At 38.1% G+C, this 25,651-nt stretch overlaps 1 protein-coding gene across 4 annotated transcripts in view; it reads left to right on the forward strand.

The window, feature by feature from the left end:
• The first annotated feature begins 269 nt into the window (after window positions 1-269).
• pcdh11 (protocadherin 11) overlaps window positions 270-25,651 on the forward strand; it is a 241,307-nt gene continuing 215,925 nt past the window's right edge. For 2 of the 4 annotated variants that reach the window (XM_067457780.1, XM_067457782.1), the window contains exons 1-3: window positions 270-926; window positions 9,060-9,644; window positions 14,835-17,321. In XM_067457780.1, coding sequence (XP_067313881.1) covers window positions 9,105-9,644; window positions 14,835-17,321 — 3,027 coding nt within the window. In that variant the 5' untranslated portion in view covers window positions 270-926; window positions 9,060-9,104. Of the gene's footprint in view, window positions 927-9,059; window positions 9,645-14,834; window positions 17,322-23,225; window positions 24,915-25,651 lie in introns of those variants that run through there. The other 2 variants (XM_067457783.1, XM_067457781.1) reach the window with 2 other exon arrangements.

The raw sequence follows: 25,651 nt of genomic DNA on the forward strand, positions 1-25,651 counted from the left end.
GCTTCACACACAAACCCGCGTTTATAAGCAAAGCGAACAGTGCCCCCTTTTCCTCTCAGGCGAGTAGCGGAGTTGGTGTGAGGTATTAGTCCGCGGTGAGAGCGAGCGAGCGGGGCTCTGACTCGAGCAGCAGTGCGGCTTTAAGATGATGAAGGCTGTGAAATTTATCGCAGGCTCCTCCTCCCGCGATGATGTCAATCGGAGGTGGAGAGGTGGGCAGTACTAAGGAACTGAGTTCATACAATACAACAGAGATTGCTAGAGCTCTGCGTACAACTACGGCAAAACGCCTATCTCAGTGTGTGGAAGTGATGCTGCACCTATAGGCACACCGTCCACCTGCTTCTTTGCACTGACAGTCCATGAGTGTTTCTCAAAATAGATATTTGCTCTCCATCACTCTGCCAAACCACGGGATGACATTAAATGACGCGTCCGGGGATGTTTTAAATGATTTGCAAGTTCTTTAGCTGATAATTAAACGCATAAAAAAGAGAAAACAACTTCACCAAACAGTTTACGCACACGCGAGGAGCATTCCCAGGTTTTTTCGTTTTTTTTTTTGTTCGTGATGACTGTATGAACGCACTGAAATAAGAAGTACTGCACATGGACAGACCCATTTGGAGCACCACTATCTCTCCGCGCGCGTGGGATTCAAGCAGTAGCCTGGCGCGAGACATCTGAGGAATTACGTCGTCTCTTCTAAAAGTCATTCACAGATGTTTTTCGCTGTTCGTGCGTGGACCGTGGACTTTTTCATGGACATGGATCGTTTTCTCTAGTTGGATACCGACTGGTCACTACGTGAAGCTGTTTGATTCTGGGATTTTCTTCAGTCTGCTTCACGGCACTTCATCTCCTCCAGCAGTGATGCCGCTACGTGACGGGAATTGAGAGTTCCCATATTCACTCAGAAATCCGAGGTAAGACACGTCTTTTTTATGCTCGTGTAAGGGTTATTTCTTTGCCATATGCATTTTATTTTTCGTCAAGAAAAAAATGTAGATTTGTACCGCGCGCTCCCTACTTAATTAAGACAATCGGTCATACTTACTTTAATGTCTTTAAAAACACCGCGAATTAGATTAAATATGCACTTACATACATTGTTCGGTGGGGGAAATGCAAAAGTCGAAGGGCCTTTGCCTACAAAAGTCGATGTGTTTGAGTTTGCCCGAGGAAAATAGATTCATTATAATATATAAATATATATTTAAAAAAAAAAAAAAAAAAAAAAAAAAAAAACATATGAATTAATAATAACACGAACTGCAGGATTTCCTATGCCAACCGCTTCACTTTCCTTTTGGAGATGCGCTAGTCTAGTTTGTCAGTTGGGATAATGAGTTTATTACACAAAGTATCGTCGATTCAACGCAAAGGTATAAAGTGGCGTTAAAGCGTTTCGGGGATAACATCAGCCAACACGTGAATCATTTCAGTATGCATGGCAACTGCAAGACACAATGTAACAACTTCGGAAGCATTCCTTTTAATTGTTTTATAATAATTTAGACCCATAAAACCCATGAGAACAATAATAATAATATCTTGTTCCATAGCTTGCCATTGAGGAACTGGCCACATCGCATGTTAGGCTACTCAAAAATGCACGGCTGTATGCAGCTCGCGAGACTAAGGGCATCAGCAGATGAAGTCGGAAGCTGATCCAGGATGCGTCATTTTCTGAAGCGAGGCAGAACAGAAATACTTTGATTTAAACACAGATCCCGTCCCTTACAAAAGAAAAGAAGATGTAGCATAGTTCCCCCCCCCCCCCCCCCAGAATAACACACACTCTTAGAAATAAAGGCTAGTTACTTCTATTTTCAGCCATAAACCCTCTTTTCAAGAACCATTTTTTGGCTGCTTTTATTGTATTGAATTTGTATTCATGAATATAGGGTTCTCGTTAGAATAAAAAAGTTATTTTTAAAATCAATGTTGGTGTTGTGGTTCCTTATATCGGCATATAGCCTAAATAGTTTTCTCAACAACAAGAAAATAATAGCTTGGCTAATAATAATAATAATAATAATAATAATAATAATAATAATAATAATAATAATAATACAATTGTTTATCCTATTACTTGTGTTTTTGTGGAAATGTTTCCTATTAGATCAAACTAAACATTTTGGTTCGAACTGTAACATTTATTATTAAAAGTGCATCTTCTACATGTATTGTTACTTCTTTTAAAGTGCTGTTAACTTAATATTGTCAATGTGTATATCAATAAATAAATAAACAAATAAAAAAATAAAGCCTTGCACTGTTTGCAGAAGATCCCATATCCTTGTATTAGTCTTACCTTAGTAAAAAGTGTTGTTACTATGGTATTTATCTGCTGAACTGCTATAGTTACCATGGTAATTTTTAAGGGAAGTGTCCAAATGTAAGCATACAAGTACACTGGAGTGCAAAGAAGTCCATTCTGCTTGCTTTGCTCACATCCTGTCACTAAGTTATGCATCAGACAACCTTTGACCACAGGTATGAGTGTCAAATCGGATTCATTTCTAATTTAGATTTGTATAGATATAAGAGTTCAGCATTGTTCCATGCTCCAAGGCAAAATGATGCAACTGGTTTTCATTTTTACAGTGCATCTCTGCTGGTTGAGCAACACTCGGATGTGGAGAAATTCAACAGGCCTTTCTCTTTATAACACATTGTTTGTTATAATTTTGACCAGGTCTCACAGCTCTTCATGAAGAGTGGAAAGCTCTTTGCCTCTTGAGTGGATGCTGCAGAACGCGTGGCATTTTAACAGTACAAGAAACAAAAATAAAATAAAATAAAATAGCACTTTTTGAAAGCCAACATCACTTATTGCCACACTCATTCATTCATTCATGCATTACAGCTAGCCTATAGTTTTATCAATTCTAAATATTGGTTCTATATATATTGAATGTTGCATGGCATATGCAGTATAAACTATATACAAAATAAAACCTTTAAGTAAATTTGTCTATAAGTGTGTGAGTTAAGATAGTTTTTGTGACTCTTTTATATGAAATAAAAGACAGGGTTTAATCTTGATCAAGCTCTAAAAGTATGATGATGTTGTCTACTGTAACATGAAATTCGTATACAGTGCATGTCGCAAAACAGAATGTAATGTAGTTGCCTGTAATCCAGTAACGCAACATAAATGGTTGAGGCGTCAGTATTCTGAATTGTTTTATTAGCTACCAATATCATAATAAGTAATAACAATTTGAGTGAAGAACTTATCGTGTAGAGACTGTAAGATGATATTGATTTTACAGTTATCCTCTACAAACTTAAAAAGCTAGAAATACTGAAAAAGATACATGCGACAATGATTATTCTTGTCATTGCCGAATACTGAATCTGCACTGCGCTGCTGGTCAAGGTGGTTTCTCTTGATACAATGTCCTAACATTATAGAAAGCTGTCTTGCATTATCTGCACAGTTTGCATTCCAACTTTGTAATCATTAATATGAATGGTTATTTGTTGTGTATTAATTGATTTATTTTGACCACACTGTGACCACTCCAGTGCCCTCTATTGGCAGATTTATTTATTTATTTATTTATCTTTCCCTGCATTGCAATGAGAGGAAAATGTTGCCACAGTTCAGATTGGCGTATTTTTTACATTTGAACAATTTGCAGTTTTTGTGTTTTAGAGCAAGTTGAGCTTATATTATTTGTTGAAATGAAAATGCATATGTACATTTTTATTCATAAATATGTGTTTTGAAAAAGTATATTGAACTAAAATAGAAATAAAAATAAATTACAGTAATTATTAGTAGAAATATAACAAATGAGTGATTCAATCATCTTCAGGTCCATCATAAATATTATCCTTCATTTGTAAAATCACTTGTGCTTGCTTGCTTCATTTATAACTTATAGACATGGATATGTATTTGTTTAAAAAGAAAAGTGAAGATGAATGGTGCATCATAGGCCAAATATCAGCCTTTAAGATTTAGTTTCATTGGCTTGTTATACACTTTGCAATGTTTGTCCATATAAAATCAATCTAGCAGAGTGATGTATCAATAACTGACACGTTGTTCCACTGAAAGTGCCCACGATAAATTGCCTGATGTTGGTCTGAAGAATTAAATCAAGTTTTACTATGCTTATTTATGGCTCAAATGAGCAAAATCTCGACCATGATTCATGGCTCTCTGAAGTTAGCCATAAGTTATTTTGTCATCTGTCCGCATTGAAACTTTGATAAAGCACGACTGTTTGGTAGCATAATCTTTGCTGACGGATTTAAATCGACTCCATCGCGTTGGCTACATCTGTTTATCCGTTGCGACTGGCAGCCTGTTTGGTATGTTAATACCTCCCTATTGATCATTCAATTGATCATTGGCCCTTAGGATCAGTGTGGCCGCCATCAAAGCTACTCAAGGCCAGTTTGTGTATTTCAGTAGGATCCTAACTTTATTCAGGTACATACGAGTGATTAATTAACACATTTAATGATGTTTCATAACAACAACACGGCGATAATAAAAGTAACAATAATGCCAGATGCTTTTCATTACTGTTTCATTATAAAAGAGGTGTCTCCATGATACATAAAGGCTGAATAAATGATTAAAAACATGCTTCCTGTTGATGAAAAGGCTGACATCCTGACTACATAAGAAAGACAGCAGGTAGGCCAGGCGAACAGCTGGCAGGGGGCTACGGGTCTCAAGCTGCTGGTGGCAAAAGGTGGAGGGCAAACTCAAACGACATCGAAATGTCAAAAAGAATCACACTCACACACGGTTTCTTGAAGCCAACATTGAGAGCGATGTTTCTGATAAGAACCAGTTAAGCGACACGCTTCAGGCAGTTGTCCCAGTTTAACTTTCATAAGCGGCTTTAATCATTATTCGAAAAGTCATTTTGCTTTAATTACCGTTCTTATTAAATTTGATTGTTTTAATCTGATGCCTGTTTGGTAGGTGAGCTGTATTGATTTTTACACCTCTGCAGCGTTCGGTTCCTGCTGATTCATATAGACAGGGATTCGGTATGAACTTGCGGTCGGCACGCCAAATTATTTTCTTCCTTGACAGCTCAGCTCAAAAACGGCAAGTCTGTCCATCACAGTCATGTAAAGCGCTCCAAAGTCTGTGTGCCGCTCACTCCAGGCTCCGGAGGGAAGAACGGCTTTTGCAAACTCCCTGGAATGCATGGTCCGCTGCTCAGAATAGATCACTGGAACCCTGTGCAAGCAGGGAGAAAGTCTCACCGATACCCATGAGCGCAATTTTCCCAGCTAATTCTCTCTATTCACTCTAAGGCTGGAAGTTTCCAAAGATCGGGAAAGTTGAAACTCAAAGCTTGGCAAATCCATCCAGAGTATAGTTTTGAAAGGATCGTTCCCACGAGTAAATCTGAAAATGGCTCCGCGAGTTTTCACAACAACATAAACTGTCCTAAATATGGGGAGGAGTGACATGCGGGCTCCCGTGTGGAATTGTCTAATCCCAGAACCACGTCCCTGGGTAGCAGAGCTCCATACAAAATGCCACACATCACTTACTGAGAGCTGGTGCTTACACTGCCTACACTATTTGTTGCTATTTTGAGTTATACAGGTTCATCAGTGTTCACTCTCCCCGGGACGGTGCGATTCAGAATTGTTGACAGTGTACCGATTACCTAAAGATGCGACGGAACGCGCTGAACAAGAGACCCATCGCCCTTCTTGCAAGTTTTAAAGGCCTGCCCACGTTATGCTTAATGTCAGTTATGGTTATTTGGATGTAGATCGTCTTTTATCTTTTATGCACTACTCTGCAATTCACTCCTTAGCCAGTAAGCCCTCCTCATTATGCATTGTCGGATGCCGCCTTGGACTCTTTTGGGCTTATCAGAGTACAGTAGGTGAATAGTAATTGCTTTGCTCTCACCGACTCAAAAATGGTGCAATCTTCAAAAGCAAACCAAATCATTTTTCACTACCTTCTTCAAAGAACAACACAACAGTCTTATAATATGTGCAGATAGTAAGCTGGCCATTGATCACTGTCATGTAAATACAGTGAGTGGTGCTCGTCTGCCCAACAAACCTTTAATGAGTCCCTACAGTCCAGCCGGAGTGTTCGCTGTGAAAAACAGAACATCTCGCTGACAGCCGAGACTTGAGCAGCTAAAAAAAAAGGGGGGCCTTCAACTCTCTGTGTGTTTAAGAAATCAGCCTTTGTGATGAATTTTTGATGTGTGAAGCACATCTTCAAGGTACTCGATCATGTATCTCTGCTGCGTTCAGCTTTGTTTTTGAACAAACATCCTTTTGGCACATACATATTACACATTAATGACTTGACAAATGGGGAGTCATTGTTAACAGTATTCTATGATATCCCATTTCAAAAACGTTAAGGGTTTTTTTGTTTGTTGATTTTTTTTTTTTTTCAGTGGATAATAGTGCTGAATAATTAATTTGCTGAATATATAATGGATATTCCTGCTTTGAAAAAAAAGTTTAACTTACAAATGATCTATGTAATGTATTTATGCTTGTGATCAATTTGATCTAAAAGAAAGTCAAACTCAGAGTGGAGTTTCTGATGTGGTTAAGCTTAAGGGCACTCTATTCAAACAGAAATAGCACTGCTTGGACAACTCTGTATACTAACAAAACCCAGAGTCTGGAAGTGTTAGGCATCAACCCCACCAGTTCTCTGTGACCTAGTTGAGTTGTTGGCACATTGTGAAAGCCTCAGCCCTCTGGCTACTTTTATTTATATAATGCCCTGACAGGATTTGTGTGGCCATCGAGCAAGTTGGCAACAAACCCCGAAATGCTGATTCATAAATCATGTCTTGGTGCTTTTGAATTATGGCTTTGTCCTATTCTTCTGAGGATTATTGACAGTCATGTTGGGACTATGGCTTTCTAATTTTAAACTTTAAATCATGAAACTCCTACTTACTCTACAGTTGACTACTCAGAATATCAACATACTGTAATCTGATATCATGCATTGTAGTTCTGGTGACTATTGCCAATGGCATACAAGAGTCCATTATCTGCAGTCTGAAATCTGCAGAGCCTCTCTAATACAATTATATGTTGGATTTGGTAGCATTTTACCATTTTAAACAATGATTCAAAGTTTATTTTCCTTTTGCGTAAACAACAAATGAAAAAAAAAAAATGCTTAAAAGGGATAGTTCACCCAGCAATGTAAACCGCTTTGTTTACTCACCCTCATGCCGTTCCACACCTGTACGACTTTCTTTCTTCTTTACAACACAAAGGAGAAAATGTTTCTCTTTTCTGTGCAGTTATCTTTCTTACCCCATTGGCAAATTGTTTTCTCCCTCTCATTTTCTCATTTTACACAAAAAACTCAGTAGTTTGTGATTTCAATGAAAACAAGGATCTTTTGTCATTTTGCCTATCAAGTAAAGGTGTCTTGTTTTAAGATGTTTATATATTTTACCTAAAAGCTTCTTTGCAAATATTTTGTCCTGCTTTTTAACTTTAAAACCGATGCAAAAGGACCATAAAAGGGGTCCAATATTTTCCCCTAATGAGCTGTTCACTGCTTCGTTTGGATCACTCTTGAAAACTGGATTGATTTTGACTAACTAGATGATTTTGTTTAAAGAATTTCAAACTCGAGAGTGATTTGTTCACATTTCTACCCAGCAAGCAATAGCCGTCATTTCACCATCTATAGCTCTATCAACTATAGATCCCATTTAGTCCAAGTAACTCACTTCTAATAAAAATAAACTGGTTACATGACATGTTTTTGCCTAAATAACCTGCGAGATGACCTATGATATTTCATCATGTAAGAAAATTCAACAGTGATTTGAAGGTGTTTGATTTCATTTACTTGGCATGTTTATGTTCTAGATGACTAGTCTATTCTTGAGCTTTGGTTAGACGTCTGTTGAATTTTCACTTACAGCCCAAATGTTGTCTTGTTTTAGCCTAGATGCCAAGGCTGTGTTTGGATGGCTATTAGACAGCTATTAAACCTCTCCCATTATAGTAAATGCATGTAAAAGAACAACCAGCATATATATATATATATATATATATATATATATATATATATATATATATATATATATATATATATATATATATATATATATATTAGGGCCGGGACTCGATAAAAAAAAAAAAAAAAAAATCTAATTAATTAGAGTCTTTGTAATTAATTAATCGAAATTAATCGCATTTTAATTGCATATAAATATTTGACCTGAGAACAATGAGAAGTAATTTTTCACATGTATTTTTAGTATACCATTGAATAATGACTGAATACATAAGCTTAATCAACAAAATATTGTTTATTTATTTCAGTCCAGCAGACCAGCGCAATGTTTGCCATTAAGTTTAGCAAAAGCATATTTGTGATATTTGAGGCTCGATGTGCTGCGGTGATACGCAAATTCCTTGTTGTATAGATTGCACACAACCATGCTCTTGACGACGCTTCCATCCTTTCGTTTTTTAAAACAAAATTTCCCATCCACAGGGCCAAGCAAAGCAGTCTCATCAGCTTCTTCATTCATGTTCACTCATGGTTTGTTGTTGTCGTGACTCCGGAGCACTAGTTGGTGTTCCAGTATAATCGGTCCGTCGAAACTCATTAATTGAAAAACGTTCCGCGGTGCAAAAATAAGTGTGGTTAATTTTTTTTTTTGCATAATTAATTATATATATATTAATTATTAATTAGAATATTAATTATATATATATATATATATATATATATATATATATATATATATATATATATATATATATATATATCTATATATATATATATATATATATATATATATATATATATATCTATATATATATATATATATATATATATATATATATATATATATATATATATATATATATATATATATATATATATATATATATATCTCCCTGTGACATACAGGCTTGGAAGAACATGAGAGTGAAAAATTATGTTTCTTTTGAAGAAGCCAAAGGATCAAAAAGCTATTTGTAGCAAAACTGTTAGTTGTGAATATGACCATCTTTCTCTTCTCCTACCTTTCTTCCTCTAGCAGACCTTGCAGATCTTTGAAGAGAGTGCAGCACCTACTCTGAGTATGGACTTGGCAAGTGAGGCCCATGTTCTGGTGGTTTTACTCACCTGCCTATTCTTGATGTGCCGGGCTCAAGAGAAGGACTACACAGTAAAAGAGGAGCAGCCGGAGAATGTGCGCATCGGAAACCTGCGCAAAGACCTAAACTTGAACCTAGATCCAGACATTAAACTGTCTTCAGCACTGCAGTTTAAACCTGTCTACAAGACAGGCGATGTGCCTTTGGTCAAGGTAGAAGCCAGCACGGGAGAGATTTTTACCACAGCCAATCGCATCGACCGGGAGAAACTCTGCTCCGGAGTCTTCAACGAGAAGCGCTGCTTTTACGAGATCGAGGTCGCCGTGCTACCCGATGAGATTTTCCGACTGGTCAAGATACGCTTCCTCATCGAAGACATCAACGACAACGCTCCGCTCTTTCAATCGACGGTTATCAACATCTCCATTCCCGAAAACACAGCCATCAACAGTCGCTACCCTGTCCCTTCTGCGTTTGACCCTGATATAGGAATCAATGGGATTCAACACTACGAGCTTGTCAAGGTGAGTTCAACGTTCAGCTGTGATTTAGTATGTAATGCTGCCATTTAATGGGCCCTTATTGTCCCGAATAAAAATAGCACACTAAGCAATAAAAAATGTTTTTTGGCTCAAGGTTTTAAAAGTAATATTCTCTGTTTTGTTTAAGGTTTAAGTTAGTAATTGCATTGAGATAGATATGAACAATGGGGTGAACGGTACTAGTACATCTAATTGATGTCTTCAGAGAAACCAGTGTAATATCCTCAGCGGCTTAATATAGTCTGGAAAGTAGGATAATGATATGCATGCTATTAAATACACTAGCAGATATGTTGCATATGTATTTAACTTAGCATTTTATTCAGTGTCAGAGAGGCCAGTAACCTGATAAGTGGTAAAAAAAAAACAAAAAAAAAACACTTGTTTGCTGTCAGTCACAATGCAGAAGATTAGGTCATAACATAGTTCATAGAATGAACTGGTATTCCCTAGAAAGGTTGCCCTGTATTTTAATTAAAATTCAAATACAGTGTGAAATTCAAATACAGTGTGAAACAAAGAGCCCAAGACTGTCATTAAAGTGTGAAAGAGTAATTTGTACCTTTTCTTTTGAGAATTAGCCGAATCCTTGCTTTTCATGTCTGATTAAGTTACCAATTAGCATTTTTAAAGAGTCTGGTCTCTCTCTCTCTCTCTCTCTCTCTCTCTCTCTCTCTCTCTCTCTCTCTCTCTCTCTCTCTCTCTCTCTCTCTCTCTCTCTCTCTCTCTCTCTCTCTCTCTCTCTCTCTCTCTCTCTCTCTCTCTCTCTCTCTCTCTCTCTCTCTCTCTCTCTCTGCCAAGCCTGCTGCGGCTCTTTCGATTGCCTGCACTTGGAAAATGACCAGTGCGTTGCCTCATAAAATTACAATAAATATGTAAAGGCTCTGTTTCCTTTCACATGATTTAATTTGTCCTTCATCTGCAAGTGTAGTGTTTCTTTTTATGAATCATGCATGCAAGTTTGTTGAGGGTAGACCTAAGCAAACAGAAATGGAAAGGGAGGATATATTTCATCCTCTGAGGTTCTTGAAAGCATCCCACGAGCAGCATCTGGCCGTGAATCCACCTCTTGGACTGCGTTCGCGTGGTCCTATGAGAGTACGGATCTCTGAAGCTCCCACACAGTAATGGTTTAGACCGGCTCACCGTCAGCATGGAGCTGCGCGATTAGCATTGTGGGCCACAGCTGCTGCGCACATAGCTTAGAAAGAGCTCTGATAGCAATCCCTCTTCTGCTCTTTACTCATTCCAGTCATGTCCCCTAAGGAGGAAGCCCTCGCTTATGACACAGAGGGCCGTTATTGCCTACCCCGGTTTTAATTGCGGTGCCATATTAATTGTTCCATCAGCATTAGTGTTGCCATGTCACCTGGAACGATGCACAGAAGCACCTTTGGACACTATCAAGGTCAGCCTACAGAAAGTAATACCATGCATGGCTGGAGGAGTGCTTTCCATTAGAAGAGATTTTTATCACTTAAAGAGAACCTCTTTACAAGTCCTATCTAGAGCCATGTGGATCAGATCAGGCTCATGGGATGAGGATATTGACTTTTCTGTTGTGGGTTCCACCCAGCTCATTGTTATTTTTACTCTGCCGTTTAAGCACTCTAACCTCACATTAAGAAAGCAGTTTTTCTCCTTTGAAGCCATTTGTGTGTTTTATAATCACCTGGGACCGTTAGTATTGTCAGTTTAGATCTGCCTCACAGTTGAAACTTAAGAAAAGCAAGTCTCCATTGGATTGCTTATTTGGGGAGTCAAGGTCAGCATTAAAGTTATCATTTCATTTCAATAATTTATGAGTATTTTTGGTTTTCTTCTGTGCCTGATGCCAATTTGAAATGGAAGAGAAACTAGCTCAGCTTAAATAATTTATTGAAAGTGTGATTTTATTTTATTTTTTAAGTTCTCACTTCTCACTTCTCCAGTTATTTCAGCTGAATACAATGAGTAGAGCCAGCTGAATGATGCATTAATGATCAAAGGCTGAACAGTAACATGTCATAAAGAGTTTCTATGAATGTTGCACCACAAAGGCTTACGATTGATTCTTGAGAAATGTATCATCCTCTTTGAGCAAAGTAATTGTTGTGCCTGAAGTTGAACTGAAGTGTTCTGACTCTTTCCACAAAAGGTCTGTTACCCAGGAAACACTTGCAGTATATAAAATAAATACTAATAATTATAACACTTAGCTTATGACAGTATAGAGGCTCATTAAACTAAATGGTTTGTAATATTACATTGAGAATCATTCTGAGTAAAAGTGCATCAACTTTAAGGATGAGTGGATAAGGTAAACTGGTTTCTGTGATTGTTCTGGACAATAGTGGACGCCAGGGAAATAGTAGCAGATTCTAATCATATTACTGGCTGTCGGCGGTTCCAGGTTTCATTTGTACCTACAGTTTGGCTGATTCTTCGAAAAAAAAATTGACAGTGCTTGTGTCTTGATCTCAGTCTCAAATCTGATTATAGCTGGTAGTAAATTAAAAAGGGGACAACCTTTTCAGACAAATTAGTTTATGCAATATTTGTGGCTTCTTATACAATGTTATATGTATTTATAACTTTATACTGTTCTAACAAAATGCAATGGGACAAGGGTATAAAATATTCAGTTTCTCAGTTGATACTGAGTTCATTCTGAGTCGTTCCTGTAGAAGGTCATCTCATTGATTCATACTACAGATACTTCAGCCAGTCTGGAAAACTGAGAGAAACTATGGGATTGAACTATGCTAAATGAAGCCCACTAATGCTTAATAATCTACTGTTAGGATACCACTCTTTTTCGGTTATTTATAACTGACATTCGCTTTTGCATATATTTCTTGATTGAACTAGACAATTGGGTTCAGTTTAAGCAAGTTTTTTTGTCATTATCTTACACCCGATATCATCCCCTGTCAGTCTTTCACTCGAGTGAAAGAAAATTATCCCATGTGTCTCTCATAATGATCTACGGGTTATTTAGTATGAATATGTAGATTCTCATGCATTACCTGTATTAATTTCAGACATTTGTCACTTCCCTTGTGCCTCTGATTCATGTTCGTTTGACTCTACCTGAGTCTGTCTGAAGATAATCAGAATTCCCCAGCATCATTTTCTATGGGCCTTGCTAGAAAAATTATGATTGATCCCATCACTGCTAACGAGACTCATTAGCTAAACCACATTTCATCTCCCTGAATAAATCTGAAAGAGTCACATATAATTATTAAACAAAAAAGACCTTTTGGTCACAATCCATGTATTTATAACTGACTAAGTGTAACCCACTTTACGTAACCAAAAGCACACCAAACAGATCCGCTTTTCACATATTTGTGTGTTGATTCTCATATAAACATTTCCAAAGCAGTCAGTTTTGTTGATGATTTTTGTTGACTGTATATGGACTGTATGCAAACTGTCCCTCCTATAACCTTTCTGTTTTTAATTCTAATTATGTCTTAGATGCGTTTTTGCAATTGGTGGTATGTAGCGCTGACAGTAGACCACAGATGGTCACAAAAGTGTGCCAAGAACCACTAAAGGGGGATGTTATATGATTTTAGCATGTACAAATCTTACTTTGTCAGCCTGATATATAAATTTAATTGTGTTATTGTAGTTAACATGGAGCTGCATGCAGTGAATTGCATGCAGTCTGTTGTTAACATGTAGCGGCAAAAGTGTTTTGTTAGAGCCAGACTAAATGAATCGATATTACACAAAGAGATGCATACATATACATATTGTAATCACATTTGAAATGTGTGCCTAGACAGAGTAATCTTTCCCAGCTTTATGTGTGGCGGGAAGCTTATCTCTTAAGGAAGTTGCTTTTTCTTTTTCTAGCATGAAAATGTTTTTGACTGAAACAGCTTCAAAGAGCCTCTTTGTTTCACAAATGTGCTTGACTCTCATTCAGGCACTGTTCCCCTGTCTCTCTCGCTCGCCAACCGTGGAAATATAGAATATGCGTGATGTCTTGCCGTACCATGTATTCTGATCTGTAATCATAAATATTAGGGTTAGTTTTGGTAGGAAGGCAATTATTTTAAACAGTCAAAGCTGGTTTCTCATGGGGATTACATATGCATTTGTTTTCATTTTCCTCAGGCTTTCCTGTTGCCTAGATTTAGCTCCTTGCTGGGAGAAAAGCTTTTTTTAATGTTCAGGTTTTTCCTTTTCTTTAATCTGCGGTGGTCTTGCAATATATTTTAAAATGGAAGCTTATCTCTTTTACTCCTTTTTAGTTGCTTTCCTTACATATGAACTTGAAACTGCACAAGCTGTCTTCCATACACAAAATCAGAGTCTTGCTAGTTGGGTAAAACAATAAGTTGTGTGCAGCAAAGCAGAATACACCAGAGGATAGGACTAGAACTCACTGTTTCATTATTATACTGCTATGAGATGCAGTGTGGCTTTGTTACTTGTATTGGTTGGTAGAAAATTGGTTGTTTTTGAATGTTCAATGTGCAATTTTATGTCAGGCTGGCATAGGGTTGTAACATTTTATATACACAAGTGAACTAAGCATGCTTATTAAAGAATCAGCAAAGGTCAAGTGAAAGCAGAGGTCAATAAAAGCTTGCTGTGATATTTCAGACAGAAATAATATGTGCATCGATTTATACTCACCCAAGGTAAATATGGAATGACACAAGGTAATTTTCAACATAAAATTTGTGATTGTTTACCACATCTTAGACCTATTTACTTGGGGATAAACAGTGTTCAGTGCATTAGTTTATGGCACATATTTTAGTTTTCAGGTGCTGGATGGAACTGTTTACTGTGATCCAGTGTTTGCTTTATAGGATAATATCCCCTGGATGGGATTTTTAAGTAAATATTTTGAAGACCTTGTGCATTTTCTCATAGGATTAAAGAATGTTAACCCCAAGGTTTAATGCTGAAATACACATTAGTGTTTGTATTCTTACTTGTGTCTGTGAGTTCAGAATTATAGATTATCATAACACCACATATATTATATGTAAGAACAACTTGTAATGGACACAAAAATAACATTATTTAATACGATTTTCAAGTATAAACTAGTTGAGGTGTCCTCTTACTAACACGCAGCTAAATATGTTAAATAGAATGTTTTTGGTTAAATATATACTGCAGACTGTTTACAAAACCTTTTTTTTTTTTTGTATTTTCCAGAGTGTGAGCGAATTTGGCCTGGACATCATTGAGACTCCTGAAGGAGACAAATGGCCCCAACTCATAGTGCAGCAGAGCCTCGATCGAGAGACGAAGGACACTTTTGTGATGAAAATTAAAGTAGAGGACGGTGGCACCCCTCCAAAGTCCAGCACAGCCATTCTGCAGGTGACCGTCTCAGATGTGAATGACAATAGGCCGGTGTTCAAGGACAGCGAGGTGGAGGTAAACGTTCCTGAGAATGCCCCAATGGGAACATCTGTCACTCACCTTCATGCCACAGATGCTGATCTTGGGTCCAATGCTCAGATTCACTTCTCCTTCAGCAACCAAATCTCCCCTGCCACCAAACGACATTTTGCTATTGACAGCACAACTGGACTGATTACCGTCAAGCAGTCACTGGACAGGGAAGTCAACCCAGTGCACAAGCTTATAGTGCTGGCAAGTGACGGAAGCTCTACCCCTTCAAGGGCTACAGTGATAGTCAATGTAACAGACATTAATGACAATGTACCCTCTATAGATACCCGATATATAATTAACCTAGTTAATGGCACTGTGCTGTTGTCTGAAAATGCCCCCCTTAACACAAAAATAGCTTTAATTACTGTGACAGATAGAGATGCAGACCTGAATGGTAAAGTGACTTGTTACACTGACCATGATGTACCTTTCAGACTGAAGCCAGTCTTCAATGACCAGTTTTTGCTTGAAACTGCCGCACCCTTAGATTATGAGACCACTCGAGAGTATGCAATTAGGATAGTCGCCTCTGACTCTGGGAAACCTCCTTTGAACACGTCAGCAATGGTTCTGATTAAAATCAAGGATGAGAATGACAATGTCCCGGTTTTCCCTCAGCCTGAAATCCAGCTGTCCATTCCGGAGAACAATGACCCAGGCACACAGTTGATAAAAATCAGTGCAACAGATGCAGATAGTGGTTCTAATGCCCTTATTATTTATAGTCTTGGACCAGATGCTCCTGATGGTTTTAACATAGATCCCCGGTCTGGTATCCTTTCTGTTGCTAAAAGGCTGGATAGAGAAAAGCAGGAGAGGTATTCATTTACAGTCATTGCCAGGGATAATGGTTCTACCGCTCTTCAAAGCAACATCACCGTAAAGCTAATAGTCCAAGACCAAAATGACAATAGTCCAGCCTTTACCCATCCCGAGTACAACTTCTATGTGCCTGAGAACCTGCCTTTGTATGGAACAGTTGGTTTGATCACGGTCACGGATGCAGATGCTGGCGACAATGCAGTTGTCACCCTCTCAATCATAAACGGAAAGGACAATTTCATCATTGACCCAAAAACCGGGGTGATCAAACCAAACATTACCTTCGACAGGGAGCAACAAAGTTCCTACACATTTGTTGTCAAGGCCGTGGATGCAGGTCAAATGCAAACAACCTCATATGCCAAGGTTACCATAAACGTTGTTGATGTGAATGACAATCGACCGGTGTTTGTCATCCCCTCCTCAAACTACTCTTATGATCTAGTACCTTCAACCACCAGCCCTGGATCTGTGGTAACCAGAGTGTTTGCCATTGACAATGACACAGGCATGAATGCAGAGCTGCAGTATAGTATTATTGGAGGGTCGCCAAGAGGATTGTTTGCCATTGACAAAACGACAGGCAACATTACTCTGCAGGAGAAGATTATAACGTCAGACCAAGGTCTCCATAGGCTGGTGGTGAAGGTTAAGGACTTGGGACAGCCTGAGTCATTGCATGCAATCGCACTTGTTCATTTGTTTGTGAATGATACTGTCTCCAATTCCACGTTCATCCAGGAGCAACTACGCAAGAGTTTGGAGACTCCCTTGGAACGGAACATTGGGGAAAATGATGTGACACCCCAGACCAATGGCTACGTAATTGTTGTTATTGCCATAATTGCTGGGACTATGACTGTTATCTTGGTGATCTTTGTGACTGCTTTGGTACGCTGTAGACAGACACCAAGACACAAAGTTGTCCAGAAGAGCAAGCAGAGTGGTGAGTGGGTATCACCAAACCAGGAAGGGCGGCAGATTAAAAAGAAAAAGAAGAAGAAGAAGCGGTCTCCAAAAAGTTTGCTCTTGAATTTCGTAACCATAGAGGAACCCAAGTCCGATGACCCTACCCATGAGCACATCAATGGCACCTTAGACCTCCCTGTTGAACTTGAAGAGCAGACAATGGGAAAATACAACTGGGCTACCACACCGACTACCTTCAAACCTGACAGTCCTGACTTAGCCAAGCACTACAAATCCGCTTCCCCTCAGCCAACATTCCAGATCAAACCAGAGACCCCTGTGGCTCCCAAGAAGCATCATGTCATCCAAGAACTCCCACTGGACAACACATTCGTCGTGGGCTGTGACTCACTATCCAAATGTTCCTCCAGCAGCTCCGACCCCTACAGCGTTTCAGAGTGCAGCTGTCAAGGGAGCTTCAAGGCACCTGGACAAATCCACACCAGACAGGTAATTCATAACTTCCGTTCTTAAACCACTTGCTGCTCTAGCTCCCATTTGTACTGTCCTTTTGTGAGAAAGATGTGGAATGGAGGGTGGCAGCCACATGTCCCGAGCTTCAACAAGGGCTCAAAAATGCATGCATGTCAGGATACAGGTGTGTGAGGTTGTTGGTTTTACGGTCGCGTGCTCGTATTTGCAAAAATGGCATTTCACTACTACGCTGATAAATACTCTAGGAAAAATGCCACAAATTATCAACTGAAGGAACATTCTACATATTAGGAAGACTGTGACAGATAGTGAGATGTTGGATAGCTTTGATTAGGGGATTTTTTTTTTCTTTTCAAAATCAGACGTTCAATTCTAAAGAGTAATTATTAGCAAAACAAATTTTTGTGTGTACGAAAAACAAGAGTGCTTGCTTGAGATTAGAGCTATGTTTGTTCTTGATTGACATGCCCAAACCAAGCATGCTTGACAGAAAACCAAACAAGATAGGGTTGTGTTCCACAGGCAACAACTGAACAGATGCACACTGCTGAAACAATTGTTTCCCACAGAAATGCTTGATAGAACTCATTAGAGCTAAAACTTGTAACATAGTAGGGAAAGGATGATTATTTTTTAAATAGAATTCCGAACTCAGTCCAAAGGAAACATTATAAGTTGTCTCTGAGGGAAATTGCCAGCATTAATGAGATGAAGGTTCATTTGAATACTAGTATTCTAGTCTATGGTTCCAGAGGAGATGTGCCAAATGCAAAATAGCTAATAAATAAAAGCAGGTGAGGGACATAAATGTAAATTGGGGTGGAGAGAGAGGTGGCTTCGCTGCGGCAACTGGTCTTTCTCGCAGAGTGGAAGACTGAGCTGTGCGATTGTAGGTCAGAGAGATCAAGGTGAAGACAGAGCTCTGGGACCGTGAGACTTAAATAGAAGCGTATTCACTAATAGCTTGAAACACCATTCATTTTACCTATCAACTGCATGTTTTTAATGACCAGGCATCGAGTCTGCCGCATAGCCATTTTCTCGTGTAGGTTAGAAAGCACAGCACTGGGGTCAGGAATGTACTGTAGGTTGGCAAGGCTCCAGAGTCCCAGATTCAAACAAGACTGAGCATGTAGATAGTGATAGAACACTAGATAGGACACTAGCGACATGAACGGTAACTAGCTTCCCAAAATATTTTTTACATGTTTTTCTTTTTCTTTTTTTTCTTCTTCTGTAATATCATGTCATCCACTGTGAGCTCTTGTCCTTATTGAAGAAAATCCCCCTCTGCATATTTCTTACAAATTACAGTATATCCACTCAGATACATTGTGCGCATGGTAATTTAAGGTGACACCCACACATAGCTGATGTTCCATTTTCACCATGAGGCCTTTATTTTAAAATGCAGTTAAAAGCAACGCTCTGCCATGGTGCATTATACATAAGCCTGTTTACATAGTGAGATTATGGAATGACACATAATTCAGGTTAGGTTTGTAATTTGCCCTGCCAAAGTTGAGCTCCTGCTTCTGCATTTTTTGAAATAGGCAGAAATATCTGTTGAAGGTTTTGAAACCTTGCATCAGATTCTTCTTGAAATAATTGTGAACAATAAAATAAAAAATCATTTTCAGATGGTGCCCTATGGTGCCTTGTACTGTCAAAACTATAGTTACTATTGCAAATTAATATAAATTTATATATATATATATATATATATATATATATATATATATATATATATATATATATATATATATATATATATATATATATATATATATATATATATATATATATATATATATATATGAACTGACATTGACCCTTTCTTTGAGCAGTTCAAAACCTACCGCTAGGCAGGTTTAGACAATATCTTTCTATGATTTCTATTATGTCTTTGTTCTTTTGGAGATTGAAACTTAAAATTCTTCATGATTTAAAGATATTATGTTAAATAACAGTGCATGCCTTAGATATATGTTATCCCTGTCTTCTCAAGGTTATCCTGTATGCATTCTCAGGTATAGACTATTGAAATAACCCATTAATATAAGTTATACGATCCTGAATATTCTCCAATTATGAAGTAAAGTGCTCTTTATGTGGTATGGAAGCATTCCACACTTTTTGCAAACCTTGTTTTTACTCTCATAAAGTAGCTTTTTTTTAATATATATTCTTACTTAATCACTTGAAAAGCAGCTGAGAGACATTACTGACAAACAGACACCAGATACTGAAATAGAAAATCTTGAATATCAGATTATGTCCCATACCCATTGGCCCCATGTTTGGTGCATAAGATGTCTCATGCTAGCTATAAAGCAGTGACACAAATGTCAGCATTACTTAACTTTAGTGGCCCCATCTCGATGTCTGAGAAACATCATGTCTGAATATGCCATGATGAATAGGAGCAAGAACATTTGTAGCGACCATTAAAGGATGCATTTCTCCCAGGAAACACTCGTTGATGAAGGTCAATGGGATGCTTAGGGGGCTGAGAATGATGTCAGCATCAAAGAAAAGCTTGTCAAAATACAGCATATTTATAGGCCATATGGCTCATAATACCATCAGAGGTCCATTCTGCATTCTGCTCAGCACCACAAACCTACACCCCCCCTTCACTCTGCCTTTCTTTTATCTTTTACACTCCCTGTTCTCAGATGATGATTTTAGAGGTCAGTCCCTCCGGTGGTTTGGGAGGGGGGCTTCTGGTGGCTTCTGAATACACACTTTAGCTGTGGCAGATCAAGTAAATTCCACCGTACTTGACTGATCCCTGGCAAGGCCATGAATATGCAAGAACGCTAGTCAAATCAAACACTATAAGGCCTCTATATTCAGAGCAGGGGTGTATTTGAGGTCAGTAGCTTCACCATTCTAACCTCATGTTACTTGCAAACCCGTTTTCATTCCGATTGGTATGAATATGCCCTCACAGGCTTATGGGGCCTCAGTCAAACACATTTTCTTTGCATCAGGCTTCATGGTACATTCAGCTTTTCAAAAACATCATAAAATATGGGAGAGGATGTCCTTGAGTCCACAGTTTGTGCTCTTACCCAGCCTCATTTCAATAATTCAAATTATACTTGAATCTTGTCGGGTATAGGGCAGATGTGCCTAGATTTCTAACCAAACACATATTTTAGAAATTCATGAAGTGATTAATCTCTCTTGAATTTCTCTCTCTCTATTGATTACTTCCAGTTGTGTCAAACTCCAGGCGATTTCTGCAGCGCTTAGCCCATCAGCAGGGCCGACACAAGCTCAACTGCTGCTCTAGGCAATACATGGTCATGCCTCCCCTACTTCACACTTACAATTAAACACGATCTTTGAGATGCATGTTGAAAACTGGAGATTTTGTTTATTGATAAAATTGCCCTAAAATAAAAGTATAAACAAGCATGTTTTTAGATTTTTTTTTTCATTCTGCAAAAAAAAAAAAAAGAAAGAAAGAAGAAGAAAAATCTGCATGCAGCCACTGACTGCAAATGCAAATTATGTATTATATTATTTAATAAGAATATCTCCCAGAAGATTCTGATAAATTGGGCTGGTTCTAGTAGAGGTGAAGCGATGGTGTGCAAGTTGTGCTCATTTACCTGAAATTCTGTCACTTGCACATGCCCAGCTCTTTGTAGCAGTTATAAATAATATAAATATTAATATATGGATTATATAAATATTACGCACACAATAAGGTGAGCTGCGTTGCTTCTACCCCACTTTCTCTATCACACACATAGGCTACATAAGCCTACATTTTAGCATTGTGTCGGGCTTCAAAATGATTAGTCTCCAGCAGTAAAAGTCGTCGTCTTTTGTATTCATGTCCGTATAGTTTTATTTATTTTGATGACATTTTTATATTTACATAAGGGTGTTTTGCCTGTAGATAGATCCTGCTTTAAAGAGTGGGGTGGGGGCGGGAGTAGCACTGCTAGGTAGAATGAAGGAAGTTCATTAATGGGGTGATAACTTTTTGATATAAGTGCAATAATTCAAGATGATTGTCCAATAAACAAATAAATACATTTGTCAAATAAAAAATAAAGTAAAACTCTTTCTTACAGCCCTACCTGTGTTTCTGCCCTAGGCGGCGGCTATTTCAGCTATAGGCATAAGCCAGCCCTGCCCATCAGCAATTCTTGTGCATCTCTGCATTTGTAACATATTTTGCATGTTTGTTTAATACTCACAAGCTTTACATATGTTCTATTTTTTTCTTTTTTTCTTTTGTTAACCATTTGAGTCTGCCATATAGACTATGAGAGAGTGAGAGAGGGGTCAGGACTTTGTTTTTATAAAATAGTGCTTGCATTAAATCGATCAAAAGTAACAGTAAAGACATTTATAAGGTTACAAAACATTTCTACTTTAAATATTTGCTTTTCTTTTGAGCATTCATCAAATAATCCTGAAAAAAAAAATGCATCATGGTTTCCACAAAAATATTAACCAGCACAGCTGTCAAGCTTGATGAGCATAAGAAATGTTTCTTGAGCAGCAAATCAGCACATTAGAATGATTTCTGAAGGATCGCGTGAGACTGAAGACTGGAGTAATGATGCTGAAAATTCGGCTTTGCCATCACAGGAAAAAATTACATTTTAAAATATATTCAAATAGGAAGTAGATATGTTAAACTGTAATATCATTTTACATCGTTACCGTGTTTACAGTATTTTGATCTTATCAGTTTTTAGTTGTGGTCATACAATGATTTAACAGGCTTGTGTAGAAATAGTATGTTGGAAAAGCAGTTTGACACACACACACACGCACGCACGCACACACACACACATGTTGGTTTATGTGGCTTACAGGGACTCTCCATAGGCGTAATTGATTTTATACCATACAAACCGTATTTTCTATCCCCTTACACTGCCCCTACGCCTAAACCTACCCATCACAGGAAACATTTTGCATTTTTACTTTGTCAAAAAAACATCATTTAGTATGTTTTTAAAGCTATTTGAATTATGAGGACATTTGAAATCTCCTAATAAACCACATTTATAGTGTAATACCAGTGTAATACCCATGTAGTTATACAAATTTGTGTCCTCATAAACCACATAAAAACGCACACACACACACACACACACACACACACACACACACACACACACACACACACACACACACACACACACACACACACACACACACACACACACACACACACACACACACACACACAAATCCATTATATACATTTGATCAGCATGTGTGTTTTCAATAGAACTTGACATTGCTATCATTGTGTTCTACCAGTTAAGCTGCACTTTAATGTCACTGTTGTCAGTGTGAAAAGTCTCTTAGGTTTCGTATTGTTTTTTTTTTTTTTTTTTTTTTGTTGAAGAGTAACAATGAAGAGCTTTGAAATGGTACTTTTCTCTTGCAAATGCTTATTAGACATTCACATCCACTGGTGCTTGCCGATATAGATTTCAGTTCTGAATTTAAGAGGTTGACTCAGAAAAGTAATAATGAATACAACATTACTAGTTTTTTTTCTTTTTTCAACAATTTTAAAAATATTTTTAGTCACACGAGCTTCCTGTTGTCATCAATTAATGAGTGTCGCTCTAGCGTGGTGGATGTAAAAAGCAATTTGGTTTACCTGCATGCACTGACTAGTCACTTTTACCCGTTGATAACACCCAGCATTCTTCAAGGTAAATCCGACGAGATAAAAATAGCCCAAACCTCTTTCAGTCTGTTCCTTGAAGAATGCTTTTTCTTTCTCTCTCTTTATGTATGCATGTGAATGTATATGTCCAGAGAGAGAGGACTTCATTATCATCTTACACAGTACATACTGCAGCCTAGCAAGCCAGATGATTTTGTAACTACAATCTCCCTATATCTGTCTGTCTCTCTATATTACAGGAGACGGCACTGAAACCACCACTCTATGGCACACTCTGTGGCACAGGTACAGCTCGCTCCCACAGGATAAAAATCAATCTCTAGCTGCCATTTCCTAAAGAGAGGGAGGGAGGGAGAGGAAGGCAATCACTGAAGAGGTGAAAACGCGAACTGTACAGAATCTCCAGCCTCAAACGAGTCCTAGAGAGCGACATCAGACTAATTTATCCGCCCGAAACTCTGCTTGTGACTTGTAGGAGGTTTGAAATGCTTTGTTTAAACCCTTTTGTCCTCATTCACCGGTTGCACCGAATAGGGCACGAGAGACACCTCCACTCTGCTTATCCAAATGGAATATGAATATGTCAAAGGCCTCTGTATAGGATGTTTATATAGATATGTATTTATGTATAGCAGCATCACAGTCCTTGTCGTCTGTGTGTCTATTTATTGATTTTGTTCACTGATTTTCTTGATTGACACATTAGACAAAGTTCGTTGAAACTTTGACGTGCCTGGTGGTTGTTTCTGTTTTCCTTTTTTTATTCTATCTATCTTTTGATATCCTGCTATTACTGTTTTATTTGTTCATTATGTGCTCGCACAGGCGCCGTATCCGATAGATCTTTTATCACGGCCTTGATACGACGAATTCCTCGTCACTGATCGCCAAGGCTTGTTAATGTGTGGCTAACATTGAAATGCGTGGAGGTACCAATACGCTTTATCTGTGACACTGATTGCCTCCGAATTCGGGACGTGGAAGAGTCTAATATAGCCCTAATGCTTTACTAAGCTGCAGTCGTATGGGACAGCGTTCCCGCTTTCTAATCAAAGAATCCCCTTGTACGCAGTAGAAAGGGACACCGGGTCTGACCTTTATATGTTGTCTGTTGTAGTTCGCTTTTACCAGAGCCAATATAACCTGTGAGATGTATTTAACTGATTTTGAATAGAAAGCCTCCGGCAAACTGTCATACGAGATGGTAGGTTTTAGTTACATCACCTGGGTGTTTGTATATTCTGAAACTGACATGCTATGTATTCATACAACCAAGATGAAAAAAAAGGTATATTAAAAGTAGAAAATAATACATAGCACGAAAATACAACGTGGACTATTCAGATTTTATGTCAACAGCGATAAATTTACAATCAAACGAGAACTCACCCTACATGAGCACTTTAAAGTCGTGATAACAAGCATCCCACATCTAAAGCTCTCTTTTGTGAAACTTAATAGTCGGATATTTCCGTCTTGAATGACTATCACATCACTAATAAATCGCTTTGATGGATAGCACTTTTGTTCAAGCAGTAATTTACTCCTTTTTAGCAAATGGACTGATTTGTAGAAGTGTCTTTGGGCCCAAATGTTTGACCTCTTATTCCTGCGGAGGTATCAGATGTCTTAGTGGTGTCAAGTGCAACACTCCGGAGTAGGGAACACAGAATTACTCACACATAAAACTGTAGCACTGTGCAAGAAGCGATCCGACATGCCTGGATATTTTGCGATGGAAGGGGGGGAGAAGAGATGGACTTTTTTTAATGTAAGGGAGATGGTCACATCACTTTCATTATATGAAGCACCTTACATTATCTTTGTATTCTACTTTGATTTGCCAATATGTGAAGTCAACTGTATATATCTGTTTTATGTATGTTTGAGCTTTGGAAGTTTATTAAAGTCTTTTGCATTGTACTGCACATTTCCATGCGTCATTTATTAACCAAACAATTTTACATTCATGTGGAATGGGGTCCAAAAGTCTAGTGATAATGTTTCTGCATTGTCGTTTTCTAATGTAATGCTCATTTTTTAATTATAAATGGGGGGGGGGGGGGGAATCCTCGTTTGAGGATTAAAAAAAAAAAAAACGATTTTCAATCTGGTCTCTGATTTTTGCACCCCATTGAATATATTACTTACTTTTCTTTTCACTTTTCTTTATTATTACTTTGTTTTTTCGTTTACACTTACACTTTACACTTGGCAGACGCTTTTATCCAAAGCAACTTACATTGCATTTTAAGGTACACATTTTTTGCCAATTCTTGCTTTTCCTGGGAATCCGCACTGGCTCTTTAAAGCTACACTGTGTGATATTTTCCCCCATCTAGTGATGAAAAGCTATAGGACAATCCAGTGAATAATTGTTTCTGTTCCTCTCAATTCCGATTTCGTTTTAAATCCTATGGTGGCCTATTTAGTCCAAGATTTAGTCCTATTTAGTCCAAGTCCATGGCTTCCAGTTCGACCTCATTCATGACTGCCATTGAGTGTTAAAACGTGAAAAGCGAAGCTTGAATTTACGGGTATGTCCCTCTTTGGCTAATGTACTTTCAAGATGGAGGGGCAATATGGCGACCAGCATTCGAACCCCTCACCCATATGTATTTTCAATGGGATATTATAAACGTACAAAAATACTTTACTACTTGAA

The sequence above is a fragment of the Pseudorasbora parva genome, chromosome 11 (genome assembly GCF_024679245.1).
Source record: "Pseudorasbora parva isolate DD20220531a chromosome 11, ASM2467924v1, whole genome shotgun sequence".
NCBI lineage: Eukaryota > Metazoa > Chordata > Actinopteri > Cypriniformes > Gobionidae > Pseudorasbora > Pseudorasbora parva.